General features: G+C 41.9%; 2 protein-coding genes across 2 annotated transcripts; one reads left to right on the forward strand and one right to left on the reverse strand.

Moving 5' to 3' along the window:
• Nucleotides 1–4,143: 4,143 nt before the first annotated feature.
• Nucleotides 4,144–13,312, reverse strand: zdhhc20b (zDHHC palmitoyltransferase 20b). The gene is made up of 13 exons (XM_083995056.1): nt 13,192–13,312; nt 11,720–11,746; nt 11,215–11,309; nt 10,950–11,070; nt 10,792–10,861; nt 10,594–10,626; nt 9,824–9,944; nt 8,766–8,898; nt 8,393–8,519; nt 8,031–8,120; nt 7,796–7,908; nt 7,667–7,714; nt 4,144–7,516 (listed from the first exon to the last, which is right to left on the reverse strand). Exons 1-12 carry the CDS (start codon nt 13,307–13,309, stop codon nt 7,671–7,673), a joined length of 1,092 nt encoding a protein of 363 aa, XP_083851182.1. The 5' UTR covers nt 13,310–13,312; the 3' UTR covers nt 4,144–7,516; nt 7,667–7,670.
• Nucleotides 13,313–15,724: 2,412 nt separating this feature from the next.
• Nucleotides 15,725–16,712, forward strand: LOC311003654 (arylamine N-acetyltransferase 2-like; the record flags this gene model as incomplete). Its single annotated transcript, XM_083995447.1, has 1 exon — nt 15,725–16,712. The coding sequence occupies exon 1, from the start codon at nt 15,831–15,833 to the stop codon at nt 16,710–16,712; it is 882 nt and encodes a 293-aa protein (XP_083851573.1). The 5' UTR covers nt 15,725–15,830.
• Between the last annotated feature and the right edge of the window lie 47 nt (nt 16,713–16,759).

A 16,759-nucleotide genomic window follows, 5' to 3' on the forward strand; every position in this document is an offset into this window, starting at 1 on the left:
TTTGTGTTTGTGTGCGTGTTTCTTTTGCGCCTGTGGTCAATGCAGGCGCTCACATCACATGCCCCTCCTGTTCCCGTAGCAACATGTGGAGGGGCATTGTCATGTGAGGCATGTGCTGCAAAACTTTAACGCCTGGCTCCATTTGAATAATTTCCCACAGCACTGAGAGTCCTTTACTGTGATCAGTATCATACCGAAGAACTGTGATGCCAAAATTGAGCTGAGCAGCTCATGTTTCACCAAAAAACATCAACCCGTAGCCTTCTGGCTGCATCCTGGTTATATCCTTTTCATCTCTTCCAAGTAACTGCTTGAACTTTGATCAATTTCGGTGATGCTCCTTCTTCTGAAAATCATCCTTTACCCCAGTTTACCCATGATCTTATCTGCCTGTCCGTTCAGGCAAGCCTTGGCTTCCAGAGGTTAAAATTGCATGAAGACATTTGTTTTCCCTTGGCTCTCAGATTAAATCTCTCTTTATCCTTGAGCTGCATGTGCAGACACAGTGAAGGAATGATTAATGATAGCTGAGAGGCATAAAACCAGCGGTATGCGCTCGCATCCTCACCAAACAAACCACCTGTATATTTACATTTGTTTGTAAAGTTGTACTCTAGTCTATATCATAAAGGCTCCTGTGCTCACCAGTGTTACACAATGTAGGCTACAGTATGACTGACATCCGCCTGATCTTATATGACCATCTTGAATCATATGAGTCAAGTCTGAGCAGCTGTCCTGTTGGTACTGGCTGCGTCAAGCCACTCCTTAGCTTATGATTATGTTCCTGAGGATGCAGACTCATCAGAAATAATATGCCTCGACTGGCCTGAGTTCATGAAATTGATAGAAAGTTCCAAGACGACAGAGCTTCCCTGTTTCTGGAGAAATCTGTCCAGCAAGATACAGCTGCTGAAGATGATGTCATCTCAGGAAATCGCCTTTAGACAATGATAAATATCGACACATCTGTGTTGTGTTGACTTGGACATGGCTGTTCTGTGTTGGGACTATTTCTGACTCTCACCTACGTCAGACAATCTGGGGTCAGTTTTAAAAAGATATTTGTGACTGGGATTTCGTGTTCACCAAAGTTTAATTTTGCTCAGAAAGTTTCATGTGCAAAAAATAGACCAATATTAAGCCATGAACAGTAGACTTCTTTACCCAGATTCAAGACTACCGTATATAACTTTTGTAACAACCTGTACTGAGCAGTGGAGCCCGACAAAAAGAACTGGAAAACATGGCTCATTGTGGTATGCTATAACATTACTGTGAGGAGAGAAATAAAGGGGGTAGATTTTTATTGCCATGGGGCCCCAGCTTCTCTCTCTCACTCTCTCTCTCTCTCTCTCTTTCTCACACACACACACACACACACACACACACACACACACACACACACACACACACACACACACACACACACACACACACACACACACACACAGGTAGCTTTATGTGCTGTGTAAGTTGTCAGCCCGAGCACTGTAAAAACTAAGCAGGTAAAATCACCATGGCAACCTCAGAGGGGCCTGGCCGGCACATGTGTTTTAAATGAGATTATTGGTAACATCTTGGATGTTTGTGGTGTTTATTGCATACTTCACTGTCAAAAAACCAGGACGACCACTGCCTGCCTGTTTGAATTTGCGAAAACTGAAAAAAAAGGAGAATGAATTGGCGCATGGCCCATGCAGCCCAAAGCCGCCTGTGTTATTATAAAATTGAAATGTGCATTTTTATTAGAGCCACAAATGAAATTCTGTTCACTGTTGTTGTACTGGTTGGCACGTAGCTATCTCAACAGCTATAGGCATATAAAACAGGAACAATATAGGCCTATACCACTTCAGTGTGTCATTTTTTAATCTACTTTCAATTCTTTTGTGCGATGGATGGGTTTAGACTGAACGTAGACTAGACAAACTAAACTAGACTAAACCAGCCCCGAACAGCTGAAGTTTTGATGCTTTTACTTCCTGGCAAGAAGAAATACTGTTGGCTCTGTCACTGATACTGATGTCACCAACCAAAATTACTTTTTCAGTGGCTTTTGCCTTTAATGGATAAACCATCCAAAGTTCTTCCTTGAAACACTGGCTGTTTCAGCCTTGGGTCGGTACGACTTTGTTTGGTTATTAACAAGTCACTGTTTACTCTCCCTGAAAAATGACACTGAGGTCATTAACTTGGGAACCCCATAGATCAAACGTGCATAGGCGGGTGTACAACACACACACACAATATGCAAGAAAAAAGTAAAAGAAAATAGAAAACTGGTCACTTTTATGCATTTTTCCCCCCTTTTCTTCTTTATTTTCTTTCTCCATTTTGTACCACACTGTTATATTTTATCATGTGTGCAAAAACAATGTGATACATAGGAGGTCTATTCTGATCTATTCTTAATTTATGATTTATTATAAAATCAAATGAGTCAAGCACAAGTGATTTGAGAGAATGAGAGGTGCAGATGACAGCAGCCTCAGCAGTAGAAGTCAGTGGCCTGGGTGTCAGGCTGATAGCAGATGTCGAGGGCCGTATTGAGTTCTTGAATCCACAAAGACTATTGACTCTACAAAAGGCATGAGGCAACACGTCTGTTTTAGGTTTTTGTCTGGGCTTATCAAAAAGAAACCTTTTTGGACGGTGTAGTCACCGAAGCTGTATTTACTGTTCCCATCACAAGACGTCGGCTACTCATTTCTCCTACATGCTGCGATGTCATCTTTAAATAACTGTCATTAATGTGTGTTTCATTCCTGGAAGTCAGAGTGGGCAGATGCAAATAATGATCAGCTTCTACAGACAAACTCAATCTGAAGTGTTATTTGTCGTCTTCTTAGGGTATTGAAATGAACAATGTATGCTCTGCTGCATAGTTTAATTATGACACTATAGTTGCATTGATAAGCAACAACACTTACTGCTCACTATATCACTATATAAAATCATCGCTGCAGAAAGAACAAATTCAAGTTCTTCTTTGTTCCTCACTCTACTATACTATTAAACAATCAGAGGAGCAAAAAGCGCTGACTTCACCACCCCCACACACACACACTACAGGACTCCTGGGACTTTTCCACGTCTTGACTGTTATCCCCATTTCATCTGTACAAGTTTTTCATGTATGAGTTGTGATGAGTGGAAATGTGAGGACTGTTGAGCCGATGTGCCACACAAACTTCCAAAAGGACGACAAAGGTCTTTTTAAGTTTTAAGTTTAAAGGGATAGTTCAACATTGTGGCAAATTGGCCCATTGCCATAATGGGCCAATATCCCCCTGGGATTTCTTGGTTTCCCTCATCAAACTCATCAAATACACAATCCAACAACTCCAAAACGCTCTGGTGGACAAGTTTTGGCCTGCACATTCACCACGCTATGAGATAATAACAGAACATTACGAGACGGAGTTGTTTTCCAGGTAAATTCATGCAAAACAGCTGATGCGCGTTCCCGTTGAGTTCAGTTTTTCAGCAAGCAGTCTCTGCATTTGCCTCGAAAACAACTCTGTCTCGTAACGTTCTGTTATTATCTCATAGCGTGGTGGATACCCAGGTCACAACTTGTCCACCAGAGCGTTTTGGAGTTGTTGGATTGTGTATTTGATGAGTTTGATGAGGGAAACCAAGAAATCCCATTAGCCTCCGTAGCGTAGCTCTGAGCAGCTCGCGGCTCTGCTCCACCATTCTACAAATAGCTTGCATCCACAAATAAAGGTAACGAACCTACTGCTATGACTATGACAATGGGCCTATTTGCCAAAATATTGAACTATCCCTTTAAGTTAGATATCGAGATAAGAGCACAATCATAAACTATTCAGATTCCTTCACTGGTTTTACATTTGGTTGTGTTGCAGCCTTCACCAAAAACATTTGTGTCACTCAATCTAAATTTAAAAGCCCAACACAACTACGCAGAAAAAGTAATTTTAGACGTTTCTAAGTATGCCAACCCTTGGTTATGACATGTTGAAATTTAACTCAGGTTTTTCCCACTTTCCTTCATTATCTTAGATTAGGTTTCCAGAGCTGTATCCAACTGATCGGACATGAATACCCATCTGTGTCAAGTCTCACAGATGATACCTCCAGAGTTCAACAGACAGATGACGGCAAAGTTAGACGGGAGGTTTAAAAAAACATTTATTGTTATTTTCACGTTACTTGTGTAGAGGCATGTACTTCATTCACAAAATAGGAACAGTAAAATTAATCAGACAAGAAAAATATATATGTAGTCTTTTTCTTACATTATCAATATATATACACACATTGTAAAATAGGACATTGTAACAAAAAGAAAACCAAAATGTAGCAATAAGCAAGTTATGACATCTGCACTGTGTACATTACAGATGTAAAATGTGGTTGAAATTAGACTGAAATGTTTAGATCCTTCCTCCATTTTCACAGGAGTCTGTATGGCTTCATTTATAAAGTTGAGACAGACCAGAGTAAAGCTAATTTAAAACATGACGCACCTAGCTATTGTTGAAAACCCCCCGAAAGTCTATTTCACCACCGTAATCCCTGTTAATATGTTAAAACACTTTTTTTTCTTTTTTTTTAACTGAAGTTGGGCGCCATGCTTTTGAGCATTAGTCAGACAGTTATGTATGTACACAGACAGGTAAAAATCTCATGGCTGCACATAAGCAATTCTCCCAAGACAACAATATTACAAAAGAACACTCAATTAAGCATTACAAAATACACACGCGCACTTTAGTCTCAAGGCCAAACAGCCCAGAGATAGAATATAGGCAATTTGTAAAACAACAAGATGACAGGTCCAATGTTTCAGAATCAGTGGTCTTAAGTGATGAGTGGAATGAGCCAGGCTCCTAAATAATGCAGAATTTATCTTTATTTTTTTTTGTCTTTATCTTTAATTAATATTTAAGTGTGAAGTTTAGAAAAAGATCTTCAAGTGATCAAAACATAACCTTGGCTTGGATCATGATCTCTGATAGCAATGTCATCTGCTACTTTGAGATCAAACCACAGTGTGATTCTGATACTTAGCCACCATGACAGTATGATAATCCATACAGTATAACAAATATCCTCCAATCGTCCATTTGTAAAGAGTGCTTTACACTTGGCCTCGAAAGGTCGAACATGATTGGAGGGACAAAATGTAAACATAAAGTCTGGAGAGCAAGTCCGTTCTTTAATTGCTCCATCATCCGACCAAATACCTTTCACTACTGTCCTGTCTGTGTGGTACATTCAGCACGACTGTGACGACAATCACCGAAGAAAACACATCATACATACAAACACCACAAAGTCACTCTACACGATAGAAACGGCTGTAAACTTGAACGTTACCGGAGTCTGACGGGATCATGTTAGTGGGAGGCTCGTCCAGCAACAGTCAGGTAGACGTGAGCGACGACTAACATCATGAATTTGCGCTGTCCCCTCTCCAACGTGAGTCAGAAAGTTGCATATAAATGACCAAAAAAGAAAAAAAACGAACTTTTATCCTGAAAAATAAAGAAAAAATGCTATTTGGTTGTCCTGACATAGTCAATTCTTTAACAGATCACACGATGCTGATGATATGTATGGATGATGCAATCTAATTATACAATTTAAACATAATTCTTGCTTTACAGATGTGCGTCACATCGCAGATGTTCAACACTGACATTAGATAATTCACTGTTAGGTTTTAACACACGCTTGGGCCTCCTTTAACCAGTTCAAGGTCACAACACTGAGCCGGGTCCAAATAACACACACACACACACACACACTCACACACAGAGAAAAGACAAATTGAACAGAAGCTGAAGTTGACACCTCTATTTTACAGTAGATCAGTTGGGTTCAATTCACTTTCGTTTCAAATCAAATCTGGATGAGTTATTAGAGGATTATGATGGATATTACTCCTGTTTTATGAAAATATCTTACTCTGAAGAAAGCTGCACCTGCAAAATCAGACTGAAAGTGAATTGAGCCCTGAGCCAGATGTTTACAAAGTACAGAAAACTCATCATCTGAATGAGGGCAGGTGGCTGGCGCCTTGTCGCCACCTGCCGGCCAGCACTGGTATTGCAAGGACACATCATGCCCCACTACAGGCAGGCGGAGCAGATACACCTTGTATAAAATATTGCGCCACAACTACCGGTAAATAGAATTTGGTTACCATGACATTGGCCAGTGAGGTTAAGATAAAGCTAGGATGTTGTAAACACTTCAGAGGTCAGAGCTCCTGACAGGTCAGCCCTTATTTGGCAATGAGTGTTGGTATCTTAGTAAAGGTTTAAGCACTGAGTTGTAGAAAAAACAGGCTGTAGACATTTTGGGCTAAGAATCACTGATCATCACATGACGTAACTATGAACTGACTGCGTATACGAGCAGCTAGTGAAGGACGCTGCACATTGCACTGTGTGAAATGCATCTCCCAGATCAAACTGTCTGTAAATAAGCAGCATGTTGTAACACAAGTTGGCCTCAAACACATAAAGCTGATTCTTTTAGTTTCAGTAACTTGTTAAAAAAACAGAAGAAAAAAGAAAAAAAAAATTGCCCCTTCAACATTCATACACACGCACGCACACAATACGCCATAAAACACAAGATCATCCAACATATGTTATACCTGGGATGCTTTTTTGGACATGATTACAAAAAAAAAAAAAAAAAAAAGCAGCACGTTGTTTTGATGGACATTGATAATCTACAAAGTGCAAATGCGCCATCTTGTGCTCTAATATCCAAAGCACCACCTAGAAAAACCCAGGTACAGCCTTCCCTGTTGCACACCAGTTCAGTCCACTGAACTAGGCCAGAGTCCTCTGTAAGCTAGTCCAGGTTTTGGTGGGGGAATCATCCGTTTCAAAAAAAGGTGTGTGCACCATACATACACATACACTCCAACATTTTGAGTTGGAAAACGAACAAACAGAAAAAAAAACAAAAAAAAAAAACTGTCACTTGGGAACTGCGTCATCTCCACAGGATGTACTACTGCCTTCTTAAAAACATTAAAGAGATATTCAAATCAAACACAGCTTGTCCACCACTCTTCACTGCAGGTTTGTGCCTATAAATCGTGTCCTGGTACATCCAGGAGGCTTTTGGCACCAAAAAAAAAAAGGTTTCCTCATTTAAACACCAAACGCAGCTCCGATTCCCTCCGCGGTTCGTGAATATTCTCATCAATAAATGCTCCAGTGGTGAGAAAAAGAACAAGACAAGGAAATACACACAGAGCTGCATGTGTTGACATTTAGCATGAATGTAATGCATCATATGTCCTATGGGGTCGGTGTGAGATCTGCTTATGACACTGCATGCAAAACATACCAATGCATTACTGGGCCGTGATGGGCAAAAAAAAAAGGAAGGCATTTCCATAGTTACTCTCTAAATGGGTCTTGTAGGGATGGGGTTGCACTGGGAGACTGTTGCCGTGGTGACAAACTAAACTTCTGCGTTGCTTAAGGCATCGTATTAGATGACTGAGGAGGTTCTCCTGCGGCAGAGACAGCGAGAAGAAACAAAAACAAAGATAATTAGGTGAATTACTGTTAATTACACTCAGAATTTACATAATTATGCAGTGCAGCTCTTCAACGTGCAAAAAAAAATCAGATTTCTGCACACATGGTTCGCTGACTCTTACCTGGTTAGGACGTGCTCTCCACGGAGATTGTAATGGTTTCACTTTCAGCTGGGAAGGTAAACAGAGGATGCGATTAGGTGACAAATTCCAAACAAGCGAGAGTGTTCATCATCTCTGCCGGGGCCTCACCTGATTTGAGAGTGTTATTGGCCAGATGGTCTTCGATATTGTTGGCATGCTGGTCGTTGCTCAGGAGGCGGTTCTGTGACTCGCTGAGTGGGCTCACAGGGACCTCGGTAGCACTGAAAACATGCCCAGCAAATGATCAATCAAAAAATTTATGTGCAGACACAACCCACATTCCCAAATATAAATCCACCTTGTTTCAAACAACGTGCTTTATTATTTTTTTATGACTCATCACCTTTTATCTGGCTCTGGCTGCAGGGTCACCGCGCCTTGCTCTACATCAACGTTGACCAGCCTCGTGGGGAACGTCAGACCATCTCCCTGGCTGCAGTAAAAAAAAAAAAAGAGAGGAAATTTAAGATTAGGTGCAGTCAGCCTGCAGGGTAACAAACTCAGATTAGATTCCACAGTAGCCGCAGCAAAGGTGATGTGATATTTTTAAAGAAAACAATCCACTGTGTTTAACTCTCCTTTGCATAAAAAGATCAGTGTCACGCGGGTTTCAAAGCGGTTTTATAACCACGCTGCTGCGCTGTTAACTCAACCACGAGATGCACCGATAGAAACCAAACCGCACCAACAGCTCGTTTCTTTTACCTGGTAAAGACCGGTATGAGCCAGTACTTCTTCTGGTCCCCAAAGACCTGAGCGATATTCTTCCGGAAACCCAGAGAGAAGCCGTTCTTATCAGAGCCTGTCCTGAAGACTGGTGCTCTGAAGGCCTCTGGTGTGAGGGGAGCAACATAGGCGGACAAAAATACAAGCACAGGCATGATTTAATAAACAATAATCACAAGATGAACGTCCTGCAAATATAACCTAATGAGGGAGAACAGAGTGAACCATTCAGTCTTTTAAAACCTCTTTGTGAAACATGTAAAAATTCAAAACACACGTGGAAATATGTTCACATTTTGAGTTGGTTAAATAATAGAGAAGCTTCACTTTCTGGATGTGTGTTTTTTGTTACCTATAGTGGACCTGTTCTTCCCTACGAGCCACAGGTGGTAGCTGAAGAGAGACAGAATACTGATGCAGAACATGGCCGCCACAAAAAACAGAAACAACACATGGAATTTGGCGTGAGTGTCTGGCAGCTCATTCTGGGGGAGAGACGAGAGAAGAGGAGAAGGAGAGAAGGAGATTGGTCACAAAACGCACGCTGAGGATGTTTACGAAAAGACTGAGAAAATAAAACTGAGGACAAAAAGGTAAAGAAAGAGGAACGGGGGAAACAAGAAGAGTTTCATGTGAGCCACGTCACGACACGCACATTACGACAGTAACCGATGGGAACAATGGTGAAGCACTGCAACACTAAAGGCTTTGGAGGATCGTTGCGTTACCTTTGGGCAGTTTTCTGCCGATTTCCTCCGGCAAAGCTTTAGTACAAACAGAAACAAGTCTGGTTAGCGACACAGGAAAGAACAGGCAGGAGGAGAGGGGGGAGAGTTTAGAAATCAGGAGGCAAACACAAGTCATTGCCAAGTTTAGGGGGGGGGGGTAGAAAAAGGAAAGAGAGAGAGAGAGTGGGTGAATGCACAAAGTGTGCCCAGAATGGAGGAATCAAAGGGATGAAAGAGGCAGAGATGAGAGAAAACTGAAGTCGACAAAAGTGGGTAGGAAAAAAAAGAAAAAGAGGAGAGGAGGTGTTCGCGGCCACATGAGTGGTGTGACTGATGGTTCCCGATAGCGGAGGGGGGAGACAGAAAAAAAAGGGAGATGGGAGAACAATGAGCCAGTGTCCGAGGACCGGGGATAAACAGAAGGGGAAACAGAGAGGGGTCAGAGGGTGAAGGGTGAAAGAGGGCAGAGAAAACAGAGGAGCAGCACAGCTCAGCACAGGAGAGATCAGCACCATGCACAACCGACTCAGAGGATGCTCAGCATGCAACCAGATCTGCATCCTCCCCAACATCTCTCTCACACACACATTCACATTCAAAACATGCCGAGTGTGAGTGAGCCGACTGTGTAGTGAGCGAGCGCTACTCCCTGGGAAAAGTCTGTGCGTTGTTTGTTACTCACTGTCCAGAACTTGATGAAATACTGCAGCACCGTGGCTGCGATGAACAAACAGTAGACCAGCGAGTAGGCCAGGAAGAGGATGAAAAACTTGTAGTTGGAGAATCCCACGCAGTTGTTCACCCTGGAGACACACACATACACACACACACACACTGGAAGGTCAGACATAACATCCTCCGAGTAGAAAACATGAAATTTGAACTGAAAAGGCGCCACAGGCAAAGTCACACTAAACCCTGTTCTTTTGTTGTTTAATATTTAAGGCGAAAGCTCTGTTACCTTCAACGTTACAAGCATACAAAGGGAATAAGAACAAGGGTCAAAAGGACTGTATGCTGTTTATTTTGTGAACTGTTTTTGGCCAAATATCAGTAATAAGTGTCAGTTTTCGATTTGATTGACCTGGTTTTTTCCCCCCCAAACCCCTCCGTATCTGCACACACCTCCCAACATTCAAGACAATGCTCAAAAACCTTTTTAAATTAGCTTTTAATATATAATTTTGTGTGTTTTATACTGTTTTTAATTGTATTCCACTCTGACTTTGCTCTATTTTATGATATTTAAAGTGTCTTTGAGCATCTGTAAAAGCGCTTACACATAAAAATGTATTATTATCATTAGAATAAAGACGACTGCTGTCTGTCAGAGTCGTCTCCTTTTACTCTTAAACCTGCACCAAGCAGCTGAAGAACATGGAAAAAGCGGTAATAAAATGTGTGGTGTCATGTGTCTGCAGAGTGTCTCCTTGTTTAGCAGGTCGTACATACCAGGGACAATGGTGGTCCATCTTTAGCACACACCTGCCGCAACACAACGAGAGAATAGACACAAGAGACGTTAAAACACGTGAGAAAAGGTTAAGACATGACTTGAAAGAGTGAGTAAAAAAGAGGAAGAGGGGGAAGCATATGACCAAACCAAGAGGAAGCGTAAAAGTTTTGTAGTTAGTGAGTTTATGTTCTTACATGTCGCACGCGGAGCAGTGATGGCATCGGTCCGGCTTGATGACTTGACAGCGGTCGCAGTAACGGATTGCTGCCCATAATAACACAACAGCATCTTATTAGTACTATTTAGATTCACTCACTTAACACTCATTTGTGTTTGGATTACACAGACGCACCTCCAGCTCCGGTGCGTGTGTACAGAGGCAGACTGGTGGCAGCTCTCCACAGGATCTCTTGCTGCGTCTCCGGCCTTTCCTCCTTCTCATATCGCTCCTTCTCGGCCTTGGGCAGGCAGAACTGGAAACGACGAGAGCAACATATGAATTTCTTTTTGAAAAATACATTCATCCAGCAGTTGACTTTGTGGCAACAGGGGGCGGGGGTGGGGGTTAGAGACACGCAGACACAGTGGGCTTGATTTGGATAATCGGGTTATTGTACCTCTTTGGAAGGACTGGCAGGCTTACTGAAGATGGTCTTCCAGTAAGACCATACAAACATGATGAAAGAAAGGTGGAAGAAGAGCAGGTAGACAACTGGGGGGGAAAAACTGAGCGTCAGGATCAACAACATACAGACACTGAAATCTACATTGACATTAAACGCAGGTAAATTACAATTAAATGCTGATATAGGGGAGTTCTGCTGTTATTTAGGGTAAAAGAAGACATGTTGTGCATCTGCATATTTAATTAATGAGAGAGGAGAGCTAATGCTGAATGAGGAGAAGCGGCTCTGCTTCGAGCAGACAGAGCTCAGCACTTTGAGAAAACACGTTTCCTGCGCCAGCCTCTTTCTTTAGCCAAGTCTACAGAGCTCATTTCTCCAGACCAAGAGCGGAGATTATCGCAGTAAATAGCAAACTGGCTCAGTTCAGCAAAAATCTGTTGCTGCCATTCACTCTCTGTTAATCAAACATTGTTTTCACCCCCCCCAAGACACTTACTTTTCTCTCCTATACTGGGGATGGTGACTGTAAGAGACAAAACAGAGGAAATTAAAGCGTTAGACTGTTAATTCAACAGTGTTTGACAGAGATCTTAAAGGAAGGAATGGGTATCATTCATAATACTTCATACTTTACAAAGTTATAAAGCTTTTCAGTGCATTTACTTTCTATCTAACCAACATTTCCCAACCCCTGTGTGGCCTTATGATAAATTTAAGGATGATTGAAGAGACCGATCCTTAAGTTGTCAAAAAAAAAAAAAACTCATCAAAACTATCTTTCTTTCTTTTTTTTTTTTTTTGAGATTTTGTTTTAGTGACACCATCTTTCTCTCCAGGCAGAGCTGACCCACTCAAATTTCCACTTCCTCAGAGCCCTTTGGCTTTAAGGACGTCTCGCCCACCTTGCCACTGTTTTGTCAACGGCTGTTTTTAAGGTCAAGAATGAATCTTTCATTGTTGCATTTAGAGCCAAGGTGGACAAGAGGTCCATTTTATGGTGAGGAACATAATAAATCAATAAATCACAATAAATCAAGTAGTGAAATATACACACCAAGAGTTGGTGCTTACATTGTTTTGTCACTGTAAAACTTGTATCACTTTCCTGCATTTTCCTTGTACAATGCTGTATATGTTTCACCTCTCTGACCAAGAGGAAATCATTTGATGTAACAATGTTATAAAAGACTGAGGAGGAACCACATGAGATAGTCTGTGCAGTGAGAAACACGTAGCCTATTCCTTAATTTTCTTCAGGGGGGTCACTAGCAAAAAAAAAAAAAAGGTTGGGAACTAATCTTCTTGGACACCTCATCTATTTCAATTTTGATGTGAAAAAAAGTTTGGGATGCTTTTTGAGAATGAGTTCAAATGAAAACTAATTTATATTGCTACAGCATCTCCCTTTTCCTTTTCTTTTTTTCAATACTAAAACACTCTGGCTCAATTCAGCTCCTCGCAAAGCCTCAGTGTGTGTTACCTGCGCCAAGCTAATTAGCTGTAGTCCAGTTGGAGTCAACTGTTATGTGTCCAAGCGGCCAAATACCGTTTGGTTAGCGTTTTAATTCTCCATCCAGACTCCATTCAGCTCGACACACACAGAGAAAAAACACACAGACGAACCGATCCGGGGCAGGGCACAAAAAAAGACTAGAGCACGGTGAAAGTTTTTCCTCTTACAGATAACACAATTACCCTGCAAAATAAAAAATAAGCCCAAACCAAAGCCATAAAAAAACAGCGTACTGATAATTAGCTGTATCTAGATTTGGACAGGCTTTAGTGCCAACAACACCATTATTGTTGGGCTGCAGTCCATTTACTTCCTGCTGGCCAACCAGCGGCAGCAGCAGCAGCAGCTGTATGTTTCTCTCTCTCTGTGTCTGTGTGTGTGTGAGTGTGGTGAAACACAATGAAAACAAAGGGTCCAAAAGGAGACAACACACGGCGGCAGGACGTCGTACTTACTTATACAAAGCTCCACCACATAAGCGTAATACGACCAGCAGACGACCAGGGCGATAAAAATCACGGGTATCCATGCTAAACCCCGTTGACAGCATCTCAGTACGTGTGTGGGCGCCATCTTTCTCCCTCTGCTGGGAGAAGGGAGTGTCGGCGTGTGACGTCACGGCGGAGGTGGGCTGATAGAAGAAGAAAAAAAGAAAAGAAAAAGAAAAGAAAAAGGGCAGATCAGTTAATTAGAGATATTGATTGGATTAGAAGTAAGCTCATTACCACACAATACACACCAGACAAGGCTTATGATGCAAAATACAAGTGGTAATGATTGTGTAAATGCTTTTTTTCCTCTGTTTTTTTTTTCTTTCTCTCTGTTATTCAATGATTTCTTTTCTACTATTATATTATTATAGCTACTGTTAACATTGTTGGTTGTGGTCTTTATTCCAGTTTAGTTTCCATTTCAGGTTTTTTTTTTTTCCTACATTGTAAAAGTGCTGAAGGGTAGCTTCATTTGCTCAATAGACTACACACCCTTTTGCCTGTGCCTTTTCAGTCACTATCTTGGCAATGTTTGTAGTGTTGATAGTTGTTGAAGGCTATTATGTGATGACTAACTGAATAAAGACTGAATCAAATAATTTTTTTTATATATAGGCCTATAACATAGTTTTAATTTCCAAAGGACTTCAAATAATCTTTTCCAGCAATGATTTAAATATTTTATAAACAAACAAAAAAATAGACAAAGAATTGAACATTATAGCTAGGCCTATATGAAACATGAAAACATGTTTTTAAATGTACATTGCTGCAGTTTATTATATTCACAAATATGAATTGCAAAAAAGTAGGCTACATTTCCATAAAAAACTAAATTGGCTAGCAATCCTGCTTTGGGTGAAACATTTTTTGTAAAAGCCTTTGCCACTATTTTAAACTAAAAATAATTGTCTGTGGTGGTGGTTGCCACATTTTTGATTACCTTTCATGCCAATATAGCCTAGTGCACAAATGTTGACATGCAGTGTCACAAACACCCCATGCGCTCATTTTTGGATCAACTGGGAATTAGGAGGAGGCATCAGTCACTGCCCAGATAGTGATGTTGGCCCACTCTGAGATTCAAAGCTGCTCTTCAGAAACCAATGGATGATGCCAGGTTAAATGCTGCAAGGATGCTCCTGTTAGCATTGCTTACACGGCTGTATTTGCTTTAAGGCTAAACAAAGGTTAATTAATTTACTGGCTAATTACCTAGGCTGACCTAACAAAGTATGTACATACATGCTAATTAGTGCTTACAATACTAGAATGTCACTCTGAAAATACAGGAGCACAGATCTCCTCATTTAATGTTATTAACTGTACAACATATGATTTACCTGATATTTGCATGGAACAAATAGGCCTAGTACTCTAAAAGGCTGAGCAGCTAGGTCAACTGTGCTGCACCAGCTGTCACGCCCCAACACCTGTGTATAACCTAAATAGACATGATGTTTGTCCCTGCTGTAAATGTGAGTATATTAACATGTGTGAGTCTACAGCAGGGGTGTCAAACATACTGCCTGCGGGCCAAAACAGACCCAGCAGAGGGTCCAGTACTTCCCTCAGGATGAATCTGCCAAGTGTGAAAATTACATCCAAAAAAAGAGGATGAAGGAAGAGAGGATGTGGAAATTACATATTGAAATTGCAAATATTTTTTTAAGTCAAGAAATGTCAGGTTGTTGTTATTTTTTATTTGTTTTATTTTATATTTTTCTATTATTACTGGTGTGATCTTTGGACATTTGTTAGTAGAAGATGAGAGGGACAAGGGGACTTGGCACTCCTGTGTTAATTAATTGAACTGTATGTTATGTAGGCTACTTCCCCCTTTGTGTTCAGATACTGACTGAATTCAGCAAGGGAAGGGGAGGGAAATAAGCCAGTAGGGGTGGTATGGGTGGGATAAGGGTGGGACAATAGCTCACATAGTTATGACGTACACATTTTATTGCACAATGTATGGTGGTATATGTATGATGTACGTGGGTATATGTACGATGTAAGGTGGTGTATGTATGTCAATTATGTAGCTGTGAATTTGATTTAATGTGGGCATATTGTAAAAAAAAAAAAAAAAAGGGGGGGGGGGGGGATAATAAAAACTTGATCTCACAAAAAAAAAAAAGTGTCAGGTTGTCCATACTATGTTTTGTAAAAGGATAGTTAATTAACTGTAAACATCTTCATAATGTAGCCTACTAAAACAAATGGGAAAAAGTCAAAGTTCTTTTTATTTACAGGTTATCATGCTATCATTTTACTGGTCTGGCCCACTTGAGATTAAATTGCTGTTTGTGGCCCCCTGGCCTGAACTAAAATGAACACCCCTGGCCTGCTGGTCGACTCACCTCAGGACTCCGCCTCTAGCGGTCAATCAGAAAACTGCAGTTTCAGCAGTTTCAGTAACTTCCCGTGTGGACTTCATACTTCCCATCAAGAAGCTGCATCTTTCTTTCCTTCAGACAACCTCAGTTCATGTAACAGGAACCGTGCTGTTTCAAGCCGGTCAATGTCTGTGTGCTACCTGATAAGACGGCCAGTTTTATCATAGTGAAGTTGAGGTCAAAAGTGAAAGTATTGACGTGCAGCTTATGAAAGGGGAGAAGATTTCTGTGGACATGGACGTGCAGAAGTATTTGTCGCGCATCGGGTTTGTCGGTCCGGCTGAGCCCAGCCTGGAGGCGCTGCGGTCGGTGCAGACCTGTCACCTGATGTCGGTGCCGTTTGAGGACCTCACGGTGCACAGCGGCGGACGCGTCCGACTCGAGCTCCCGCTTCTCTACGACAAGATCGTGAACCGACGCAGAGGCGGGTTTTGCTTCGAGAACAACGGGCTCTTCTCCTGGCTGTTGTCCAAACTGGGCTTCCAGGTCACGGTGATCTCCGGCCAGGTGAAAAACTCCATCACCGGACGCTACGGTCCACCTTTCGACCACCTGATCCTCGTGGTGACGCTGCAGGGCCGGCGCTGGCTGGCCGACGTGGGCTTTGGGGGGGCCGGCTTCAGCAGCCCGCTCTCCCTGGAGGACAGCGGCCCCCAGGAGCAGGGCCACCGGGTGTACCGCATCAGAAAGGAGGAGGGTAATGGTATGCATTTCCTGGAGTGGCAACAAGAGGAAAACAGAGGTGTAGATGGAGACTGGGCAGAGATCTACAAGTTCACCCTCGATCCCAGGCGTCTGGAGGACTTCACCGAGATGTGCCAGTACCACCAGAGCTCCCCCAGCTCCATCTTCTTCTGCAAATCCTTGTGCACCATCTTAAAACCAACTGGAAGGCTCACCTACATTGGTCACAGACTGATCACCGTTACATTTCCAGATGAGGAAGCAGGGAGGGTGTTAGAAACCACAACAGAGGAACTTACAGATGAGGAGATCCCTGTCATTTTGGTCGAGAAATTTGGTATTGTGCTAGACTCTGTGCTCATACCGAAGGATGAGACGATAACACCACCACCAGTCATGTATTGATTATGCTTCCATATGGATATCTTAACACTCCAATGTAAAAATGATGG

Source organism: Trachurus trachurus (genome assembly GCF_905171665.1).
Source record: "Trachurus trachurus genome assembly, chromosome: 20".
NCBI lineage: Eukaryota > Metazoa > Chordata > Actinopteri > Carangiformes > Carangidae > Trachurus > Trachurus trachurus.